Source organism: Pinus tabuliformis, chromosome 2_2 (assembly GCF_031772625.1).
Source record: "Pinus tabuliformis cultivar Carrire ecotype Pingquan chromosome 2_2, CPIR1, whole genome shotgun sequence".
In the NCBI taxonomy this organism is placed as follows: Eukaryota; Viridiplantae; Streptophyta; class Pinopsida; order Pinales; family Pinaceae; genus Pinus; species Pinus tabuliformis.
The window spans coordinates 944,762,530-944,785,349 of record NC_142300.1 but is presented as its reverse complement, the minus strand read 5'-3'; the positions used below and the strand labels follow the sequence as shown (position 1 = coordinate 944,785,349).

At 38.9% G+C, this 22,820-nt stretch overlaps 1 protein-coding gene across 13 annotated transcripts in view; it reads left to right on the top strand.

Annotated features, from left to right (window-relative positions):
- LOC149196298 (vacuolar protein-sorting-associated protein 37 homolog 2-like) overlaps positions 1-22,820 on the top strand; it is a 120,793-nt gene that overhangs the window by 90,561 nt on the left and 7,412 nt on the right. For all 13 annotated transcript variants that reach the window (XM_089405504.1, XM_089405503.1, XM_089405502.1 and 10 more), the window contains 3 exons: positions 11,556-11,643; positions 11,761-11,800; positions 11,921-11,967. In XM_089405504.1, the coding sequence (XP_089261630.1) occupies positions 11,556-11,643; positions 11,761-11,800; positions 11,921-11,967 (175 nt within the window). The remainder of the gene's footprint in view (positions 1-11,555; positions 11,644-11,760; positions 11,801-11,920; positions 11,968-22,820) is intronic.

The following is a 22,820-nucleotide window of genomic DNA, read 5'->3' as shown; positions in this document are numbered from 1 at the left end:
TGTTGCTCCTTCACTGAGATCATCATTGTTGTACCTTTATTGAGATCATAACAACGAGGTCTTTATGATAGCTACACCGAGATAGGGATCAGGACCTTGCCTTCATCATAGCCGAGATCATGCCCATAACAGAATAAGATCATGACTGCTATTTTATTGTCACATCTTTACTGAGAACTTTACTGTTCTTTTACTGAGATAATCTCCACGCTTTTATCGAAACCATAACTATAACACTGAGATCTCGATATATATATATATATATATATATATATATATATCAGCGGTACCAAGATCTTCTCATAATCAATGCTGAGACCGAGATCATGATACAGACTCATTCTGCCACTCCAAGACCAAGATCATCAATCCCTTTCTCAGACATTGCTGAGATCATCATCATTACTGCTGCTGAGGTTCCTGTGATTGCATTACTGATATCATCACTGCCTGTATCATCGATGCCATCACTACTGCACTACTGCACATTCATCCAAATCAGTACTGCTTCTTCGCATAACATTTTCTGCCTCAAAATCTGAATATATATCTCTTAGATCTATACGGAGATCTTCATCAAGAATCTGATCTTGAATTGGACTATGACCAAGATCATGATTACCATCGACCATACTATATATACCAAGACAGAGTATCATTGTAAAAGCTCCGCATATGCTTACTGCATTTATATGTCGAGACTAGGATGAGTCACTTGTGAGATCTTTATATCACGCGAATATACCTGAGACCTTAGTCATTATATGTATTGCGTCTATTTGGAGTGCCAAGGCAAAATTTGCGCTGACATTCTTATCATCACAGTTGAGACTGTGAGTATTCTGAGAGGATGTAATGGATCTGACATAACTGTGTGTTGTTTGTGGGATCATCGTGATCCTATCCATCGAGATTATAGAATCCTCGAGACTGTATCTATCCATCCATACGTAGCTGCAATTTTCTTCTTTCATCGAGAGCTTCAACATTATGACGTGAGTGCAGCCACCGAGAGGGTTCTGTTGTAGATGCTTACTGCAAGGATATACGAATTTTCCAAGTCTTATATGCTCTCTCCTGCACCTCACCCGAGATCCTACCACACTGAGATTGACCGAGAATGTGGGGAGGCCGAGAAGGTTTCTGTGGTGCCTACAGAGATGCTGGCTCGAAATCCTTTCTGCCTGCACCTTAAACCCATCCGAGGATGCAGGCAGATCCGATCTTCTTTCACACCCTTTGTAGAACAACCCTCTGATACCATGTTGAGAAATTAAGGGAAATTTAAATATTCGATTTCTCTTAACTGTGATAACTGCTTGTGATACTATTTCTTTAGATTCTGCTTCTTATTGATTACATGAATTATTATCATCAACCAGCGATCAAAACAAGAAGATCAAAATGCACAAGTACACAAGATATTGGCACCAAGCTAGGGAAAAAACCTCTCCTAAACTTGAGAGGAAAAACCCTTTGAACACTTTCTTATAGAATCTTTATTGAGAAATTACATGACCCAAACATTGACTCAGAAATGCCTTCAACATCAAATGACAATACCTCAAACATGTACCCAAACAGTTTGTCTCTTTCTGCAGTTTTGGACAATATGCTAGGTCTGTAACAAAAATATGACAGTCAACAAATATAGTCTAGGACAGGCTCATCTAGCCTTTTCTTATCCTCTCACTTCATGTAGACCCTTCATACATCTGAAAAACTGTTGATTAGAGCTGGATCTGAGATTTCGTAATGCCAAAGGTGTGACTGTTCTAGTGCAGCGAGAACGGAGTCTTCCGTTTCAGAATGTAGGCACATGTTAGGGCTCTTCTAGCCCTTTGTTTCCTCCGATCTTTTTGGCAATGGCTTCTACCTTCCAACTGCGGCTAGAATGGACCTTCAACCCAGCGATATACTCATAAAACGTGAAGCCCTAGACTAGATCAGATTGCCATAGACATGATGGTGACTTCGCATTAGGGAACATACCTCCTCAACGAATGCGGCTACCTTCTTTCGTTAACCCTTTCACTTCGCTTTTCTTCAAGAACGAGTGACGATGAATGCATGTCTCAAGGAGGTGTCAAGGCAGCCTTTAAATAGGTTTGCCTCCTCATCTCTAAGCTGACGAGATCCTTCGATTAGGCTGACGTGTTCCATGATTGGGCCAACATGATAACAAGAGGCTTCCAGAATTTCTTCAAGCAGTTTCTTTGCATCAATTCCGTGGGTACATGTTTGAGTATTTCATTGATGATCATCAATTGCATTTTCATGTGTAACAATACATGTTTGTATTTCTTTTACATGACTTATCCTAAGGCTCTTCAATTGGAGCCACAACTAAATAAAAAATATAAAAGAATTTTCTTGATACAAAATTACATCGTTACAATATTTTACATGATGAAGACCGAACCTAGTTACACTATTTTCAACAATATCATGCTTTGAAGATGTCACACAATTGTGATGAGGGGAACGAAGGGTGAGAGAATGAAGGAGTGCAACAAACAAGTTGCTCAATGTGATGGTCACATCAGAGAGGGGAGGTCATGGAGTGGTCAAAGCCCTACGGGTGAGTCAAGGGGGATAAAGTATATTCAATGAAGGGTTCTTCCTTGACACCATATTCAGAAAAGGGAAAGGGGGCATGGCCACTCAAGGTCATACCAAAAGGGGCGAGGGACTCACTTGAGGAAGACTCAAGATGATGTACAAGAGGGAAAGGCAAAGGAGAGGGTGAAGTGTCACATTCAATGGGTTTTCCTTCCCCATAACCTGAAGGCTCAAGTGATTTGAATGTATAATCATGTGGGTAGGTAGGAGCCTCATTGCTTTCCCCATTATAAGCATCAAAGATTGGGTTTTCATTAAAAGGAGAATCAATCACTTCCAACTGTCCTTCTTCATGCAAGGGAAAATAATAATTTTCCTTCCCAAGGGTATCGATGGATATGTCATCGCAAGTAATGTCTGAGATAAAGGGAAAACCAATCTCAACCTTGTCTTCTTTGTCAGTATCATAAATGGGAGCACAATCAAATTGAGGCCCAACAATCTCCCATTTCTCCTTTTCAATGCAGAAATAATCTCCAATGTCATCTTCCAAGGAGCTCGTGGGATCACCTTCCTCAAGGTTCTCAAAAGGAGAGTCATCAAGAGTGATACCTTGGAGAAAGGTAAGGTCAATGTTGGCCTTACTTTCCATAGCCTCATTCTCCTCAACATATGTGCTCTCAAAATCATCATGTCCATCTTGTGGCCCTAACGAGGAATCATCTTCTTGCTCATCACCGAGATCCTCAAGGTCATCTTTATCTTGGTTGGTTGACAAGCGGGACCTCTCTTCTTCTCTCTTCTCTTGAAGAACAATGGCTAAGGTATTTGTTACATGATTTTTGTAATATGCTTCTAGGAGGAGAGCATTAGTAGGGTTCTCTTTATATTCACATTTCATCTTATGAAGCTTCACCTCTTCATCATATAAACGGGAGAATACTTCATTAGAATTACATTCCCTTACTAACCCCTTGCATGACCTACTAGATTCATCCATTCTTTCTTGCATAATTTGGAGGCTTTCAGGATCCAACTCTTCGTTGTCCTTAGTGGAGATGTCTTTCACTTCATTGCTATTAGCCCCCAATTCCATAACTGATATTTGCTCATCATCCTCATTTTCTTGGTCATCCTAGTCATCCAAATCCTCATCTGGTAATGAGCAATATTTTCCTTTGATCTTGTGAGACAAGGACTTAAAAGCACCAGTATAATAGGCAAGCTCCAAGAAGAGATAATCTGTGGGCCCTTCTTTATACTCTCGCCTTATGCTATCGAGGTTTGACCTGGTCTTGTTATAAAAATTGAGTATGAAGTCCTCGTTCTTGTGCTCTATTAGATGATCACAAAGCTCAAACCACGAATCCAATCTTTCCCATAGGTCTTGTTCTTCTTTGGGCTAATGTCGTGGATACTTTCTTTAACCATTTTTCATGATCTTGCATATAATGCCAAAATGGAGTCGCCAGGGTGAATTAAAATTCCTTCACAAATAACTGCTTCACTCTACAAGCATTGACCTTGAAGTTCAATAAGTAACTAGGACTTCATTCCTCCAATGGAGTCGCCAAATGATATATCAATAATGTTGTACGGGGAACAAAGCAAACGTTTCGTGTCCCCGACAATGGCACCAAAATGTTACTGCTCAAACTAGCAGGAGACCTAAGGGGGATCCCTAAAGGGAAAATGTTAGGCCAAGGGAAACAAATGGAGACTTAGTCCACTGTCACCTTAGCTAAGGCTCCCTTATATCTATGGACTTTCACTGATGGGAGGAGTACCAGTGCGTATGGAGTCACCAATGAAGGATAAGTCAATGAGTGGATATGAGTGACCCAAATAAACCCTTTCCTAGAAGAGTTTGAAGGATGGAGCTTGCTTGCTTTCTAATCAAGGTACTATTTATTCTAGGGAAAGGAAGAGAGGGTTTGAGGGTTAGGTTTATGAGATGAGATTTGTGAAGGAGTTCCCCAATCCCTAAAATCCTTGTTGGAATTGGTATCCCGGATGGTTCTTGAAGAATGATCTTCAAAAGGAACGGGACCACACGGGGCCAAATGGACTTAGTCTAGGGTATGAGGAAGAAATATAGCAACTGATGATATTCTTACCCTAGACAAGGCGGGGGAAAGTATCAAAGAAAGAATTTTCACTTGAAGGTGTTGGTTTGACCCTATGAGGTACTACTACTAGCCTTGGGGATGCGAGGGCAAAGTTTGATCCCATAGCCAAGGCTTGGTTTTTCTCCCAACTCCATCATCAAAATGGCTTCAAAATTGGAGGAGAGCTTGAGGAAACACCAATGCAGGAGACCCTAGGAGATCAAACTTTTTGGAGAGCTAGCTTGTCGGGAAATTGATGCCCTAGGCACCCCAACTTGGCTAGACCTGGAAGGGGGTGAAAGAATGTGATTTTTAGTGACCACCCTTGGTAGATCAGTGCCTTAATCTTTGGGAGAATGGAGTCTATGATGAATATGAGTAGGATTTCTTGGTTCCCAGTCAAGGAGGCCTCAAGATCACTTCGTTAGCCTTCTAGGTCAAGGAGAAGTAACCTTGCAGCTTTTATACTTCGATGTGCAAAGGAAATGGCTTATCAAGATCAAATTCTTTGATATAATTAGCCCTAGGAGATTTCACTCATATTACATGGCCTATACATTGAAAGATGCTATAATAGAGACAAATTCCGCAATTTTAAGCAGTAAATGCATGTAGCAATTAGCCCTAGAACAACGAAAATCCCAGTCCAACGTATATGACAAAAGTAAATAAGAATAACATTAAAAAGCATGCACGTACATGTAACAGGGTATATCCAACCATTCACAATTGACAAGAGAGAAGCTCCAAGAGAAGATAGACCAATCTCCACACATCAAAATTCATCCATAAAGCTCCAATTCATCCTCTAGAAAAAGTGTGAAAATCTCAAGAGAGAGAGGTGATCCAAACCAAAGTGATGATGAGCAAATGAGCTCATCTCCCTTGTATTTATACACAATTTAGGAGTTCGAATTAGCCTCCTTGGCCTACATAAGCCCCAAAAATAAAATAATATTCTAATAAGTCATCTTTTGGTGACAAGCCCACCAAATTAGCTCATAAATGAAAAAGTAAGCCTCTCAAGAGGTCAAATAATAATCTATGCATGTCGTAGGGCCCTCTAAGAGGCCTAATGAGGTCCATGGGTGCCACAATGAAGAGTAGGACCCTCAAAAGCAGTGGACAAGGGGGTGGCCCCTTGTAATAACCTATGGTGCTCCAAATGACATGTGGGGGGCACACAAGTATCCCCATGGGTCTCCAAACAAATCGAAGATGCCTGTAGATCACCTGCAAGGGCTAGGATGATGGTGTAGGTGATACCACATCATCGTGCAAGTCCTGGATCATCTGCCAAGTATGTGGTACAAATCTGGGGCCAGCTGGGCATGATGGATCAGGTGCATCTCCTTTGTCCAATAAGTGAACAAAGAGTAATCTCAGAATGGCTATGGGGATCCATGAAGTGTTGTTTGCTGCCGTGGAGGCCCATGGCTCTCAACGCACACCGTACAAGTGCCAATGTAGCCCTCTGAAGGATTAGGACCCTGTATAGGGAGACCAAACAAAAAATGGAGACCATCTGCAATCCTGCATAAGATCTAATGCGTCCCCTAGCCTTCCAGTACAACAAGTCGTTAGAGAAATCGAGTAAATGAGCTTACCAATCATGGACCACAGGTGGGGACTTCATAATAGCATGCCCTTCCATAATGGGCTTCGAGATGTGCCAATGTCTTCTAAACTCCAAATAGGGTTAACCAATGATCGTATTAGGTGGTTTCTACTTCTAAAGGGGATTATATAGTCAAGGTACATCCTTCAAAAGGTGGTGGCATGTGACGAATGGGTGAATAAAGTGGGAATGAGAAGGGGTAGCCTTGGGTCACATGCTGGGGTGCAAGGGTAGCTAATAAGGGAGGAGCCCACACTTGGGTTTATAATGTATAGGAGGGAGTAATCGTGGTACATGAAGTGCCCCGAACTTGATTTTTCCACCCTTATTTATATGTCTTTTGCCTTTTTATGATTTTCTTTGATTAATTACTCGAGACTCAAGGGGCGAGAGCATGATGTATAAGATATAGCAGTGAATACCCTCTTTTAAGGTGGGGCAGTTCATTGCCCACCAGGGGTTGGGACAATCATGGTTTCCTATATGATGGAGGTTCATAGAACCTGTAGGAACCAAGGTGATGGCCATGAGGATGGGGTAGAGCTCATGTATTGGCTTTTGCACACATGCTAAATGTGTTTTTCTTGGCTATATTTTGCATTTTGTGGTACACTTTCCTGTTGAATGTGGCCATATATGCTTTTATCTTTCTTTTTAGTTGCATCAACCTCCGAGCTTCATTCCAAGCCATGACCCAAGGTGTGGGCGAGGGGAAGGGGCATACTAACCCTATGTGGACCTAGAGGAGAAATGTGGACCCAGGTGGAAGAAATGACGAATGGGGTAATAATGAATGGAAAGAAGGTAATATAAGTGGATAGGAGAGTGGGACCACACAACCAAAATCGGGGTTTCCCATGAAATATCATCCCTAGAGCCAAATGGTCAATAAAAGAGATCCCATGGGACTAGAATCTGAGGTTAATACCTAAAAGGGGTCTAGGGGACAAAAGCACAGACTTAGCCCATTCTTTCCGTCGAATTCCCCCATTAATACATGCCTAGAAGTGTCCATGGTAAGAAAACTATAATACTTAATTTCCAAATGACAAGGGATACCTTTAGGTTCGGGAGGCCCACCTTCAAACATACGATCATGGGAGATGGGGGAGGGACCACATGGCTGGCTCATGTAGCGGAGAAATGGCATAATGAGCTCGCTGGTGGTTGCAAGGGGCTGTTGGCTGCCAGCTGAGGACCATCTTGGAGAAAAAAAAACTTCTAGGGATATCACCTACAAAATGGTGGATAACAAGCCCAAGCTCGTTGGAGGTGAGGTCAAAGTGACCTAAATGTACGATTTGTAAGTATCCTCTCTAATAGCCTGGTTCAATACTTGTTGAGTTGGCAAGAGATGGCTCGATGCATTAAGGCAAAAATTGTATGGGGGAAGGCGCTTTGGGGAGATAGTTAGTGGCTCGAGAAGTCAAGAAACCTTTGAGAACCAACCTCAAGCTTGTCCTGATGGGGGGCGGGGGTATTTGAGGCAAGAGCCTTTGATGAGCAAAGAGCAAGATAGGGATACCTGTCAAGTCTCTGAAAGACTGGAGTTTATGAAGGAAAGAAACCAAACGGAAAATGATCTTGAGGCTAAATGGGGGACACCAAACACTGCTCGAATAATGGGATATGGAACTGGTTGCTTATTTGAGGAGCAGGGTTTTGACTCTCTCCAAGTTGGCCTAATCTGTCTGCAACAAGGTCGGTCCCCAGACTTCGAAGCCATAAAGAAATTTGGGTGTAATAAGTGCCTCCCTAAAGTGAAGTTTGGAGGAGATGTCTTGAAACTGACTCTAAAAACAGTGTCTCTCAATGTAGGCTAGGGGGCCATATCCATTACTAAGTCGAGGCTGAAATCCCTGTTGCATAGCAAAATGAGGTCTTGTGAATTGTACCCCCAAGTAGGTGTAAGTGGTGGTGGTCTCAAACTCAATGCCCTGATAGTAGAAATATAAGTTTGTAAGAATATCTTCGATGCATAAAAGACCAGAACCTTGGCTTTTCCGAGGTTGACCATCAACAATGTAAATGCATCAAAATCCTGGAATTATTCTCTGTTCGATGAATATATATAATTTTAAGTCCTTTTGTATTTTTTGATTGATGGACCAAATGGTTTGTTTTTAGGCAATTGATTCTATAGTGTTGAATTGCTGATTATCGGACTCCGTGAAAGATCTCTGATTTAGAGTTGGGTAACTAGTCGAGGTTCCAATCCTCGGCTTCAAGTCTATTGGAAGCAATATTCCTTTGTTAAAGGGTTCTTATTGCGGAGTTATACATATATTGGATAAATCTCGTGCGTCGTAACACAAAAACATCACATTTTTGAATTTTGGTGTTCCATTCTATCAGTTAGTGAGGAATTGGGATGAAATGATTGCCGTTAACAAACGCCTGTTATACCAGCATCCAGACCTCTGGTAATACAACTTGAGTGGGCCTAATGGTTAAGAGCATGTGTTTCCTCCTAAGAGGTCACAGGGTCAAAACCAGAGGGACATAGAGTATGTGTGCCTTCGTAGACTTAGTAGTCAAATCGCTACGCAGAGGTGGGTCCCGTGTCCCACAAACAAGGGGGTCTCATACACCAATTTGGTGTCTAGCTTGGTCGTGACCTTAAAATTGGATAACAATAATAATAAGGTTCCGCTTCAGAGTTCAATATTGGGCCTCAATGTTTTGCAACAAAATCCTTTGTATTTCTATTTCAGCAATATTACTGATATCCTGATATCGCTGTTCTGCTCCTAGGTTCCAGACTCGGCCCTAGTTTTGGCGAGCATTTCCTTTGTTATTTTTTTCGCTGAAGTTTTGATATCTCAAGCTCATTCTATCGGACCTCAGACCTCTGTTATTGTGGTTCCATGTCAAAGTTCCATACCCAACCCTCGCTGTTTTGTGAAGATTTCCTTTGTATTTTTGTTTTGCCAAAGTGTCGATACTCCAGTGTCATTGGTGTTAATTGATGGAACCTATCGATAGAAGTTTTGTTGGCAGATAACATTAATCATACCAGAACAATCCATATCAGACTTTTAATGAAATATTCATCTGATATAGTTTGGGCGCTTGATATCCTGATATCGGTTGACTGCAATAAACTGACCCTTCGGTGGCCTATACCGTTGATATAAACAAAAGGTGTTATATGGTAAAACTCCTGGTTCACCGATATCCAATATGTGTTAGGGCTGGGTCATAGCATGAGCTTTGGTAGTTTAGCACCTGGGGGCTAAGATTCAAAATTTTTTGGTGTTTGCATGGTTCATAGTGTTGAGCGCTTGATAGCATTTGAACTGGGTTTAAAGCACCTAAAGTCTACTGCAGAACAAGGGAAACCAACAATGAGAAGTTTGGAACTATCAAAAGAGATGTGCATTAGTCTGATTCCATAATCAGGTATTATCTGTGCCATTATTTCTTTTTTGCCATTTATATTACATAAGCTAAAAGTTAAAGATACATTCCAATAAACTCAGGTTTTTCAATCTGGTCCTGGAGTCCCACATCAGCTTTTCATGCTGTTTTTGGCTTTCTAACAACTACAGTTTTCTTTCAATAAACTGCTTATTATCCTCCACCGCTTCATGCTAGACTGAAACAAGAGTACAAATTTTAATGTTTTAAAACACTAGCATTAGCATCTAGTTTGACATTAGATTTGGCTCTCCTAAATATACCAAGGAATTAGAACTTTGATTCTGGAATCTGGAGGTTAGAATTGATATCACAAGCTTCTCTAGAGTTATTTAGTTTACACCAAAAAGAGATCACAGTTTGATTGGCTGTCATGGATGTGTTGTCTAGCCCTGGTCTTCCTGTTTCGGTTTCCTCCACCACTTCAGACCAACTCCTTTGGGTTGCAGACAGTCGCTGAAAAATCTACCTTCCTGAGCATGAATGCCCTGCTGGAACAACAATTCCTCCACCTGAATGCTTGTTTCAGTAGCAATTCTTTCCACATACCTCAGATTTTCTCTAATCTGGGTCTCATCTTGGGAGATTTGATTGAGAATCTCTATTACTCCTTGATTGTATGGTGATGTGGCCTCATCAGAAATCAAGCTTTAACCACTATCTTCCATCGAAGGATTTAGTAGTGCCTGGCTTCACACAGACTGAAACAGGATTCGATCTTTTCTCCATGTGCTTTTGGGTTGATTTTAGTTCTTTTCACATTCCTTGCTGCCAGATCCTGCTTTGCCTATTCTTCTGTAACAGCTGTTTGGAAGACATTGCATCTTTCTGTGGCGCCTGGTGTCGCATTATTTCTTGTTATTTTCCCATACTAGGTGCACTGCTTTGATTTCATTGGCAGGTTAACGGCCTTAATATGGTCATCTGCAGGCACAATGTATGCTTTTTCTTTCTATCTATAGTGATCGTTGATATACTGAGCAGACAATTCAGTATTTTGTCAAGGCTACAAGCGAGGAAAACAACTAATCAAATTAGCAACTATAGTTAGAACATGTGGAAAGAAAACATGTAGCAGTGCCGAAGTATTTTGTGAAGTCTATGGGTAATAAAAGATTGTCATGTCATCAACAGCTATAGTAAAATAATATATGGAAATAAATTTATAAAACGTTTACCAGCACCAAACTTTCTGGTAGAGAAAAGGCTCAATTAGGTTTTAGATACATACAAAATAAGTATGTACATGTGCATGCTGCATGCACGTGCTTGTTTGCCATCTCACTGCTATCAGCTTCAGTCTATTATGTAAGCTTTCTGCTCATTGGTCAGATACTTGATTTCTCTTTTTAATATCATGATTGTTTGGTTTCATATCCCGACCTTCATTCTCCTTTTTGCTCATTATCTTTTTGCTTCTCTTTGATCCTTCTCTACCCTACTCTCTAAACTGTGAACTATCTGGTGCTCCCCTTTTATATTTCCATCCTCTTAGCTAGCCAAAACAGGTTGCAATAGGAAAACAATGTAGAAGTAAGCATATTAAAATGTTCAGTTAGATTAAAATGGTTAAAACTTAAAAGGTTTCAAAACCTTAATACATGCATAATAAAATTTGAAAACCAACCCTTTGGCCAGCCCAAATGCATATTGGAATATTTGTTTGCCACAACCATCAATTTGATTCAAGATTTGGGAAAAATTACTTTTAAATTGAGGCAGGCTCTGTGACTACAATTTTCATGTTTGCAATTGAAGGGGAGTCTCTTAAAGAAATCGTGGGTCGGTTTCTGTGTCTTTATAATATGTATTTATCTGCCATGTTATTTTGTTTGTGGTTGCAACAGTTTGGATGAACTTGATCTGCTTTTGGCGGACAGTAAAGTCTACAATTCCTTTCTACATTCTCTGGAACCTGTGAGGCATCTTGATTCGGTTAGTAGGGTCAATCTGCTTTTTGTTTTTTTGATTAATCCTTATTTTTGAATTGTATTAATTCAATATACACTGTACAGCAATCTCTGACTTTTTGTTATGCTGTCATATTTTTAGTTGCGAGGAGAACTAACAAAAGGCCATGTAGACCTGGCAAGTAAGTTCTTTTCTTTGTTCATATATTTTTTTGCAGTTCTATTTCCTTGCAACATGTGACACATTTCCTTTAATGGTCTTCTTCTATTGATTGAAAGCTGTTTTTTCTCTATTCTTTCAGGAAATAATCTCACTAAGGATTCACAGATTGCAGAACTTAGGAATCAGGTTTGAATCTGGACTGGAAACTGTCCTTGTTTTAGTATTACGTGCAGTTCAACCTTATTTTTATTTCTGCTGCTTTATAAAGTTAATATCAAAGTGGGTCCTTCTTTAGTCTGCAAATCATGGGAATGATGCTGCTTGATTTTATTTGGAATGCTCAAGTTGGAAAGTTTCAGCATGCCATAGAAAATAGATCAGTCACAATAGTTCACTGTTTCATTTTTCTTTTCCACATGGCAGCTGGTCCTCAAGAATTGAGAATGATCACTTCATTATGAGATTCATGTTGAAAACTGACAGCTATGGGATGATTTTCCTTGAATAAAATTTCATTTCCGACCTTTCTAAAGTGACTTTCTAAAAATAGAAAGTCGTGTCTATCATTGCAACCATGACTTTCCAAAAAAAGTAAATCACTTTCCATCAATTCGTAATCATATATATATGATGGAAAATCACTTAACTTGGTTCTTAATCAATCTCAATTTGTTTAATTTTTAACTTAATCATCAATATTATTATTATTATTACTATTATCCTTTTTATGATATTATTATATTATTATTAAAAAGAAATTCAAATCTCTCAATCATGTCAAATGTAACTCCCTTTAATTAATGCATATGCTACTCTCTCTCTCTTTAATGCTCTTAAGCACCTCTTACACTCACACAATTTAATGACTCGTCATAAAAAGATTCATCTTACACCTCTTTAATGCATAAGTTACACTAAGTTACACTAAGTTACACTCCTATTTTGGCATATGTAACTCTTCGTCAAGGCATAGGAGTTACTCCCTCATGAATTCAACCTCCTTGCTCTTCCTATATATTTGTGCCTCTCATCCTCACTTGACACACTTACTTGTGCTTGTGAGAAGAGATTTCGAACTTGAGAAAGAGAGTGTTGGAGAGCCTAGAGGAAGATTGAGAGAGAGAGAGAGAGAGAGTCTTGAAGAGCAAGAGCAGATCTTGGAGAGCCAAAGTGATTCAGTGTTTGCATCAGCGACTGCTGTCAGAGATCTTCTTCAGATGTGGGTGAATTTCTTCATTCTCTCATTGTACTTTGTACCTCTGCTGAACAATTGATTTTTAATAAAAAAATAATCTGGTTGGGTTTTCCCCTTGTGAGTTTTGCCCTGGTCATTGACCTAACTTCTCTGTCTCATTGAGTTCTTGACTGTCTTCCATTTTGCATATGGTTTATATGGTTTATGTTCTATCTACAATTACTTAAAGTTATTTTGCAGCATAAAAAAGTTCTGGATTTAAGTGATTGTAACAGCATAGAGCATCAAAATTTCAACAATTCATCCATGCTTTGAAAAGGGCATTTTCCATTCCTCACTGCAAGTTTCATTGACATTCAAAAGGGCATTGGTGTTCCTTATCTGCTCTGTCTCTTGCGTTGTGTCAAATAATATCAACCTGGGAAACACAGCCCCAGTGAGATAAACCAAACTAATACCTTTGAACGTACTGGAAGAAGTTTTAACCAAAACTTATGCAATATAATCAACTTGATTTTGTTTCCAAGTTCTTCAATTTTTAAGGATACATATCTTTTCTACTCAGGAATTAGTCTGGAGCTTAGATGTTAAGAACCAGAGTGCATTAGTTTCTTGACCATCCACCATTCATGCGAGAGATCCATTTTTGGTTTTTGACTACATTAGTGCCCAGTTCTGTAGCAGTCAATCAAATTGCAGAGCATGCTGGTTTATCCTTTTGACAGGTTTCCACATGACTTCTCTATTTCCCTTTACTCTGGATTAAATTTAATCATGGGTGTGTGAGAGAGGTCCCTTTTTGGTGCAAGTATTTCTAATAACAGCCGTGCAGTTACTATCTTATTTGGTTGCCATCAATTTCAAGTTTGGAATTTAGATTTGGGAAGTTTGTTTACAAATTAATTTAATTTACTTGAGTCTGTAATACGCTTTCCTCTACTTTGTGTAGAAATTTTGAAAATCTTCCCAAATTGAAAGTTCCACCTCACTTCAATGATTTCATGGATTTATCACATACACCATTCAGCTTTAGGGCTGAGCTGAAGTATTCATATATACATTTACAAATATCTTAAATCTGTGCACCACTAGTTTAGGCAAATTCTGGTAGATAAACTCTGCAAAATACTTCAATGCTAGATTACTGTAACATCCCTTAGGGTATATGATCTAATCAATTATGAGATATGAAACTCACATTCATTAAGAGCGGAAATATAACATTAACAGCACATTTCAGATCCAAAGTTTCATCTATGGCATTCCAAATCACTGAACATTTCAGCTTTGCTGTTCCAATAAATCAGCATATCATAACAGCCATGAATACTTGCTCAGGAGTCAAAACACATGAGAATCGTATCTGCAATAAGTGAATTTAGGACAGCAATATTACAACTCATTATTATCATAGTATGAAGATAAAGTAAAATACCTCAGTTTTGGCAAAGCTGGTACATCAAGTCCTTCACTCTATCTCAACCAAGGACTTCTCCAAAGCTTCCCAAACCCTAGCTAGAACATCCACAATCATTACAAGTCGTAACTGCAACAACAAGGCTTAGTAAGGCATCCCACCAAAGGTATAATAACCTCCCCAAGAGCTCAACAACAAGCTAACATTACACCAACTGTTCAACCTTTAGATCCACACTATTTCACAAGCTTTACTCTTCACTTGTATCACACAAGGCAAGGAACCCTAGCACATGCTTCTCACAAGCACTGTCCTTGTTACAAGAATAAATAATCATTCCTTCAAGATCCTCCAATAGCTAGAATTACACCAACTACAACATCTCTAAGATATAATACGAGTAATTTTTTTTTTGGGTGGTTGTTTTTGTTATCTAAGACACTTTAATCCCTTTATATATATGATTAACTAAGGGAGTCCCACAATAATACATGGACCAAGTCCATAAGTAAATCTTAGGCGGTGGTGCTCACTACAAATTAGGGGTCTATATGTCAAGCATTCCTCATGCATTCCTCCTTGACATATGTGCATTGTAGCTTTAATGCTTCAAAGGGCTCCAACCTCCAAGTGCATAATGTCATCCTCCAAGGTGCTTACTCCACATGTCCTAAGCACTCATCCTACTTAACTAGTGTGCTCTTGTAGAAGATGTCAAAGTGCCACATGTGTGCCAACTACCACATTAGGTATGTCTCCCTAGCATTGAGCCCAAGTTAAGCATACAACCACTAAACTCTTCAAATGTAAATAATCTAAAGTACAACAAACATGACGTGAAAATTCGAGAAACCTCGAATCACTACTACAACAACTGATTAAGTTCCTTCTATTTGTTAATTACTGAACAAATTATTTACTACATCCTACAACAAATACCGAAACTAATACACTGCAGCCTTCACCATTTAAAATTATATGTGCAAACAAGAAACTGAGCAAGAAAGAAATACACAACACATTACACCGTTATTTTTGGACAAATGTCCCCGGAAAAACCCAATGCGGGAAAACCGGTGCAGCAGTTGAGGGTTTGTATTATTAAGCAGTAGTTTTCTGAATATAATCTTTGGATGCCTTGCTGGCTATCCAATACAGAGAATATGACTGACAAAGAGATGAGTGAGATATACCTCACACTATCACTGGTGATCCTGACTGATCTAGCCACAAAATGGCTAGTCCCTTGTTGCCTCTACGCAGTCATTGCGTAGGCCTTGTGTCACAGCTTATGGGGGCTGCATCACTCCTTCTGTTGATCGATTTGCCTCTAAGACTTCGATTTCTGCCCTCCCAGTCTCACACCCCGGCTTCCGGCTTCAGAACTCGACCTCTCCAGCAAAATATGGATCTCCTCTCAGGCTTTGCGTTGCTTCTGCGTCAGCCTATGCTGCCCAGCGTAGCCTTTGTGCTGCCTCTTCTGGATCTCTCTCTGCCACCTCTGCAATGTATTCCTGAATCAGGAAATTCTCCAACCGGAACTATCCCTGCCCCTCATTGTAAGAAATCACTTCGATCTTCTCTCTAGCAACTGCTGCACTGCCCTCTCTGAGAAATTCGATCTCTTGATCTCTCACTGATTTTCCAAATGCCCGTCAAGCCTCCTCTTATAATCTTCTCATTGAGAACCAACTGCCCAGATTAGATTCTAATCAATGACTCAGATCATTTTGGCTTGATCCTTGTCTTCTTCTAGAATTTTCACCCATAGTTAGATTAATACCCTTTAATTATTTTAATTTCCTAAGTTTAGACTTAGGCATCCATTAAAAATAATTAATTATTTTAATAAAACTATCTCTGGGTGGAATTTCCCAAAACGATTTCTGGGTATTGTGGAATACATGTCCAAGCCTCCTTGCGAATTTTGAGGCTTAGAGCACATCCGATGCTACCAGAAATAAACATGGGATAGGGGGGCACAAGCCCTCCACATCACATGAAGCACTCCCCTAGCTAAGTGAAAACAATTTTGGAGCAACCAAAGGTTAAATCTTTGTTGTAGTGACTCAATATCCTATGTGGAGACCTCTATTTGTTCAAAAGATGTCTTTTCAATTTGAAAGATACGTAAATTTCAAGATTTTGACATCTTGTGGTTGCATATCAAAATTGAAACACTTTCCTTCATTTGTACATTGTTGCACCAACTATTTTTTCATAAAGGTATCTAGAATTAATACCAATGTTTTATAACTCAAGATTGGAGTCAAATCAAAATGGGATCAGTTTATAGTTTATGAATCAGTTTCCTAAAAAAATACATAGAATATGAAAAATCTCAATAATTTTTTTTAACCTTTCAAATCATTAGAGAAAAAATATGCAAGTCTGCTCATGTATATAGCATTGTAAGGATGAATATAGCAAAATAACATTGAGTGAAATACATATATGAAAAAATATGTTATCCATGAGGCTCCAAATGGCCTCTAAAGTCCAAAACACTATATGCTACAAGGTATTAGCTGCTACATATCACTAATCAACATGATCAATCATCAAACTCCTCACCACTATTGGAAATTCAATAACCATGATCTCTTTTGGGTAAAGTCATCCAATAACCGACTCCATTCAGGGAGATTTTGACGAGCAAGAATCCTATCCACAAAAGTGGATCAGTGCTTCACGCACCCCTTGAGAGCAACTTTAACCAGCTTCGAGTCATGCACATTTTCCCCGCTCATCACGAGCTTACTGGACCGTCGTGAAATAAGATGTCATGGTCTCAGATCTGTTCATTTTAATGCTGTTTAATTTTTCCCACAACACCATTTTTCTGTTCTCATTTGTACTTTGATAAAGATTGGTCAAAGCTACTCACATCTGTCTTCCGGTGTCCTTCCCTGATATGTGAGGAATTATATGATCCCTCACACCATCCAAAATTATGCAGCTTGCTTTCATGTCCTTGATGCTCTGTTGCAAGATTTAGATTTGAAGGAACCTGCACGTCTCTGCTTACTAGATCCCATAGACCATTCATCTTCAAAATCATGGTAATTCGCTCTCTACAAGGTCTGAAATTTGATATGCTGTCCAATTTGTCTTCATATCGCAAACTGCTCAATGATGCCATCTCCACAAATTGATCACGACACAAAACCTAGCTACAAAATTTTAAGAAATAATTTTGCTTCCACAAAAAGGAAAAATCGTTGTTGCAAACCCTCATGATCTCATACCTCTCTCTCAGACTCTTCTGGACTGCTTCGATACCATGTTAAATTTCTAATACCAGCGAGATTTATTTTCTCACGACAATTTCTTTTATCCCCAACAATTTATTTATTTACCCAAATAAATACCGAATCACCAAAAAATAAAATCACTGATATTTTTAACTTCTAGAATTAAATATATGCAGTGGAAATAAACCAGAGAGACCAATCACAAATTGCAAAGTAATTCACCCACAACAATTCTCCATCATTCAATTATCTGGAAAAATCTGGGTTTTTTTGACCCACAGAGATACAAGGAAAAATACAAAAAAAAACGGAACCTGTAACACGACACTCTCAGAATGAATTTGGCCCAAGGAACTCAGCCTCTAGGAAATCAACCTCCGGAGGAAATTGGCCTAGGGAAATTGACCTAAATACTCAACCAACAACTCGACATGCGCCCTCCTTGTGTGTCACTGATGCGCACTAGGGAAAACTCGACCCTCCAGTGACTCAACCTCCTCCAGATAAAATAGATCTCTGTCCGACAACTCGACCCTGCAATCTCCTCTTACTCGACCCTCCTAGAGTCGCCTCAATCCACTTGCACCTCTCCTTCTCTGCACACCTAGTCCACAACCACTTGCACTTAGAGAAAACCACTTTCTCTGAGTGATGACTTGCTCACACAACTTGTGTCTTCACCTCCTCACTAGACTACCTTTATAATTCTCATTGTGTCCAAATCCCTAGTTCCTGTTGAGAAATGTAACTAGTATCGGTCTTCATAATTGTACTTCAGTGATGATGTAATGTATTTGTCAAAAGAAAGAAAAAAAATTATTACAAAAGGAAAATTTATTTTATGAGCATGGGTTTCATGCTCTATGTATTTTGTTTATAGGTCAAGTTTCCATTGAAGGCTTCTAGGGTTGTGTCATAAGTCATTATACTTGTCATTATGTATTAGACCCTTCTTGGGCTCTTTAAGTCAAGAAAAGAAATTATTTTATGTGTTTTGCACCTCATCCACCAAGTCGACTTGCCTTCTCCTACAAGTCGGCCTCAAGCACATCCAGTCAGCATGCCCCCTTTTCTTCATGCCGGCCTAATAGAAGAGAATGAAACAAGTATAAATAGCCATCCACTCGACCTATTGGAAGGATCAATCAAGTAATTCGTTTTGCTTTTGAGATGTCAAGAAGAAAGATGCGAAGTCAAGAAAAGAAGGAGGAGAACCTTATCAAAACAGAAGACCAAATTCTTTTTGTTTCTGTGCCACATGTGGGAAGTATTTGAAGCCAATTCTAGGGGCCGAAGATGCCTAACTGAATTGCAAAAGTTGTAGAGAAGAAGAGCCAAAATTCTAGATGACTTCATGAATTTATGTTGAAGGTTGACTTGGTGGATGAATGAAGTATATGTTTTGGTCAAAAGGTCAAGGTTGTCTCATTTGATTTGATTCTAGAGAAGAGAAGAAGAATTTCTGGGTTTTCCCCTAGAAGAGGATTTTTCCTTGGCTGAGTGCCTACATCCTGCGTTCATCTTGTATGGTTGTGATCTTCATGTTTTTGGCATTTAGTTGATGAGAAAAATGCTAATCTAATCAACAAAAGAATAATATAATATCATAGGTAAATGTCAAGTAAGAGAAATCAAGAGTAAGTTATCCTAATAGATTTCTCAATAGCTCCAATCTCCCTTCTAGAACAATCTTGGAGATCAACGGTTGAGATTATTTCTAAGTCACTTAAATAATTAAATTATTTATCCTTAGAAAATAACTCATTAGTCCAAAATAATTAGTTTACTTTAATTATTGTACTTTTCCTAAGTTAGACTTAGGAAAGAAGACATTAATCACTTACTCCACCAAGAAAGCACCTACAAGAGGCAAATAATGCCTTCCACATGCCAAAACACCAAGCCTATACAAAAGACTTTTCGAAGCTACTCACTTTAACAAAGAGTGGGAGTTCGTTTGATAACTGAACATTGATACATATCTTTGAAGAAACTTTTGAAAAGAGAGTTTTGCCTGTCTTAGTTAAGAAGTTGTCGAGTCGAAGCCCAAGATAGCGGTTTATGAATAAAATTAAACTTGATTCTATCATACGCCTGGTCAAATCAATTCAAAAAGAGAATTGTTTTGTTGGTCTCTTTTGCCCATTCAAGAATTTTCATAAGCTTTAATCAGATAATCTAGGATGAAATGTCATAGATTCAAAGTGAGAGAGGGGTAGAATATATATGCTTTCATAGAATTTACCAGTCAAATCACTGCACTGAGGTTAGACCCTTGTCCCACAAACAAGGTGTCTCATACACCAATTTGGTGTCCGGCTTGGCCGTGATCTGAAAATTGGATTATTATTATTATTATTTTATAAACCTTTTATATTCAGGACAAACAATGTAGACAACCGCATTTCATATGCGAGTAGCAAGAGCTTTGGCTAGCATTTCATCAGAGATTTTATGAAAGGTGATAGGTGACCAATTATTGATGGTGTCCTTTTGCATTCCTTGAGGAATCAACTTCAAGAGTCTATGCCCTTCAGATTTTCTTATTGGACCTCTTCGTACTATGATATATTCACCACACAATGGCTCAAGCCACCAATATTTTTTGTAAGTTGAGCAATGACTCTAATTGACTTTAATTTGTAAACATATGATAAGTTGTAGAAACCATTTTTATACTTACAGGTGAGTAAGTCCTAGTGAAGTAAAGGTGGCGGATCTGTGCACTTTCTGCCAAAGCTTTAGTCTAATCTTCTAGATGGGTTGAGACATGGTTCAGAGTTTGAGAAAAGTTTTGAACCATGTCTCTAATATATAAAATGGATATGAATTGTTTGGTAATCTTAAGGCTCCTGATTTTCTGAGATTTTAAATCAATTTAAAATGATACCATTTTGGTGTAATGGTTCCAATTCAAAAATTGTTCTTACTCTTTTCAAGCTACAATAATGTAAATCAATGAACAATCATTCAGGTTACAATAATCTAAATCAATGAACAATCATTCAAACAACATAAGAGCTAGGTTGCAGTTAGAGGATAATAGGTCTACTCATTCTCATTACTTAGAGAATGGCACTCTTCATATTTATTCTTATCACTTCATCTTCAACTGTGACCTTTCAATGTCCTTTTGTGCGCTCTCTTTCTCATGCACAGTTGTCACACTTAGTGTGCAGACTTTATTGTCATCCTATCGCACTCTAGAGTAAGTCAACATTCTACACATTGGTTTTGTTTGTCTATTATGTGCTTTCCATGTCTGCGCTTGAACTATGTGCCACACTTTACTATTGTTGGATCTGTGCTTAAACTCCTGTTGTGCTTAGCTTCTTTTGCATGCTTTGCTTTTAGATACCTACACTCTAAGACACCGTTCACTAGATTTCAAATTTGAAGTTCAAAACTTGACACATTTAAATGCCAGGTGCACAAATTCGATTAAGTTCAGTCAATTAGCTGGTCATTCCACTCAACCGCCATTTAGAAATTACTTCTTAATAGGATTTTAAGAATTGTTGCTTATAAAGATACCAATGAATATTTTGTCGCTTTGCATGTGCCTTTGAATGCATGCTCGAAATATTCGTTCGGATCCTATTCGACATATGCTTTGTGTTGGCATTGCCAGAATGGTTGAAATGGTTTTACTTGTCACTGCAGAGATGCCCATGGGACAGAATGCATTGTGTGAAATTTTTATCTATTGCGGCAACTGGAAATTAGTCTACTAACTGTAAATTTAATTATGCAGTTTATTTGCTACAACAAACAACGAATAAAATCACAATTGCAATTTTCACCATAAAAATACTACGGAAAATAAAATACTGAAAACTGAGAAATTCTAGCGCACACAAGAATTTAACACAGTTATTTTTGGACAATTGTCCCCGACAAAAACCCAATGCAAGAAAACCGATGCAGCAGATGAGGGTTTTATTATTATTGTTCAACAACAATTTTGAGTACAATAATATAGAAGCCCAACTGGCAATCTAATATGAGGAAAATATTGGCAAAATTATTGTGAGAATTTTCTCTTACTCCACAGCTAATCTCTGCCTCTGAAATTACCTCCCTAGCCTCTATGCTGAGCCTCCTGCATCACCCTCTGTGCAGAGCTTACGCTGACCTTGTGAGAATTTCGACCTTCCTTTGTTTGCCTCTTCCAAGGACTGGAAACCTTCCTCCTGGAATGCTGCTACCCTCCTCTTCCACTTGCTACTCACCCTCTAGCTCTATTTTCTCTGTTGAGTTACTGCTACTGAGAAAATCAAACTGCCTGGGCAACTGAGTATCTGCACTGGTGTATTCTCCATCACCACATCGACCTCCTCTTATAATCCACTATTGGAGCACCAACGACCAAGATTAAAACTTAATCAATGGCTAGGATCATCTTTGGATCGATTCGTGTGAGTTTCTAGATGATTCCCACCTTATCTCAATTAATATTGATTAATTAACTATATTTCCCAAGTTTAGACTTAGGAAATATTTAAAAAACGGTTAATAATCTAATTGAGACACTTCTAGGCGGAATTTCGAGAAACAATTTCTGGGTTTTGGAGATCTCATGTATTCTAGCATCTCCACCAAATTTCGTGGCTATAACACATCCGATGCTACAAAAGCTAACACTCCCTCTTAGCGAGGAATGTGTTCTAGTGTTGCACATCCTACTACAACACCCTGTCTCTGCATCATCTCCTGTCATGCTGCTGCTACCCACCAACCACTGCGCAACTCTGATATATGCGATATTTGTGTTGCTGTTGACCCTGCTATACAACTGCTAACACTGCATCTGCACTGCAATTGAGAATCATCCAAGGTAATCTACCTTTGCTACTGAAACAGGTTCTCCACCATACCCATCTGTTCTCTGAAATAGGCGAACTTAGATCTTCCTAGAGATTTCGTGAGTATATTTGCAACCTGCACTTCTGTGGGAACATACTATAGCTAAACAACTCCATGCTATACACAATCTTTGATGAAATGAAATTTAATATCTATGTTTTTCGACTTGTCATGAAGCATTGGATTCTCAGAGAGCTTTACACAACTTTGATTATCAGAGTAGACACTGGTCGCCTCCATCCTCTTCCTGAACAAGCTCACTAGCAACTCTCGAAGCCATATAGCTTCGCACGTAGCTGTGCTTGCT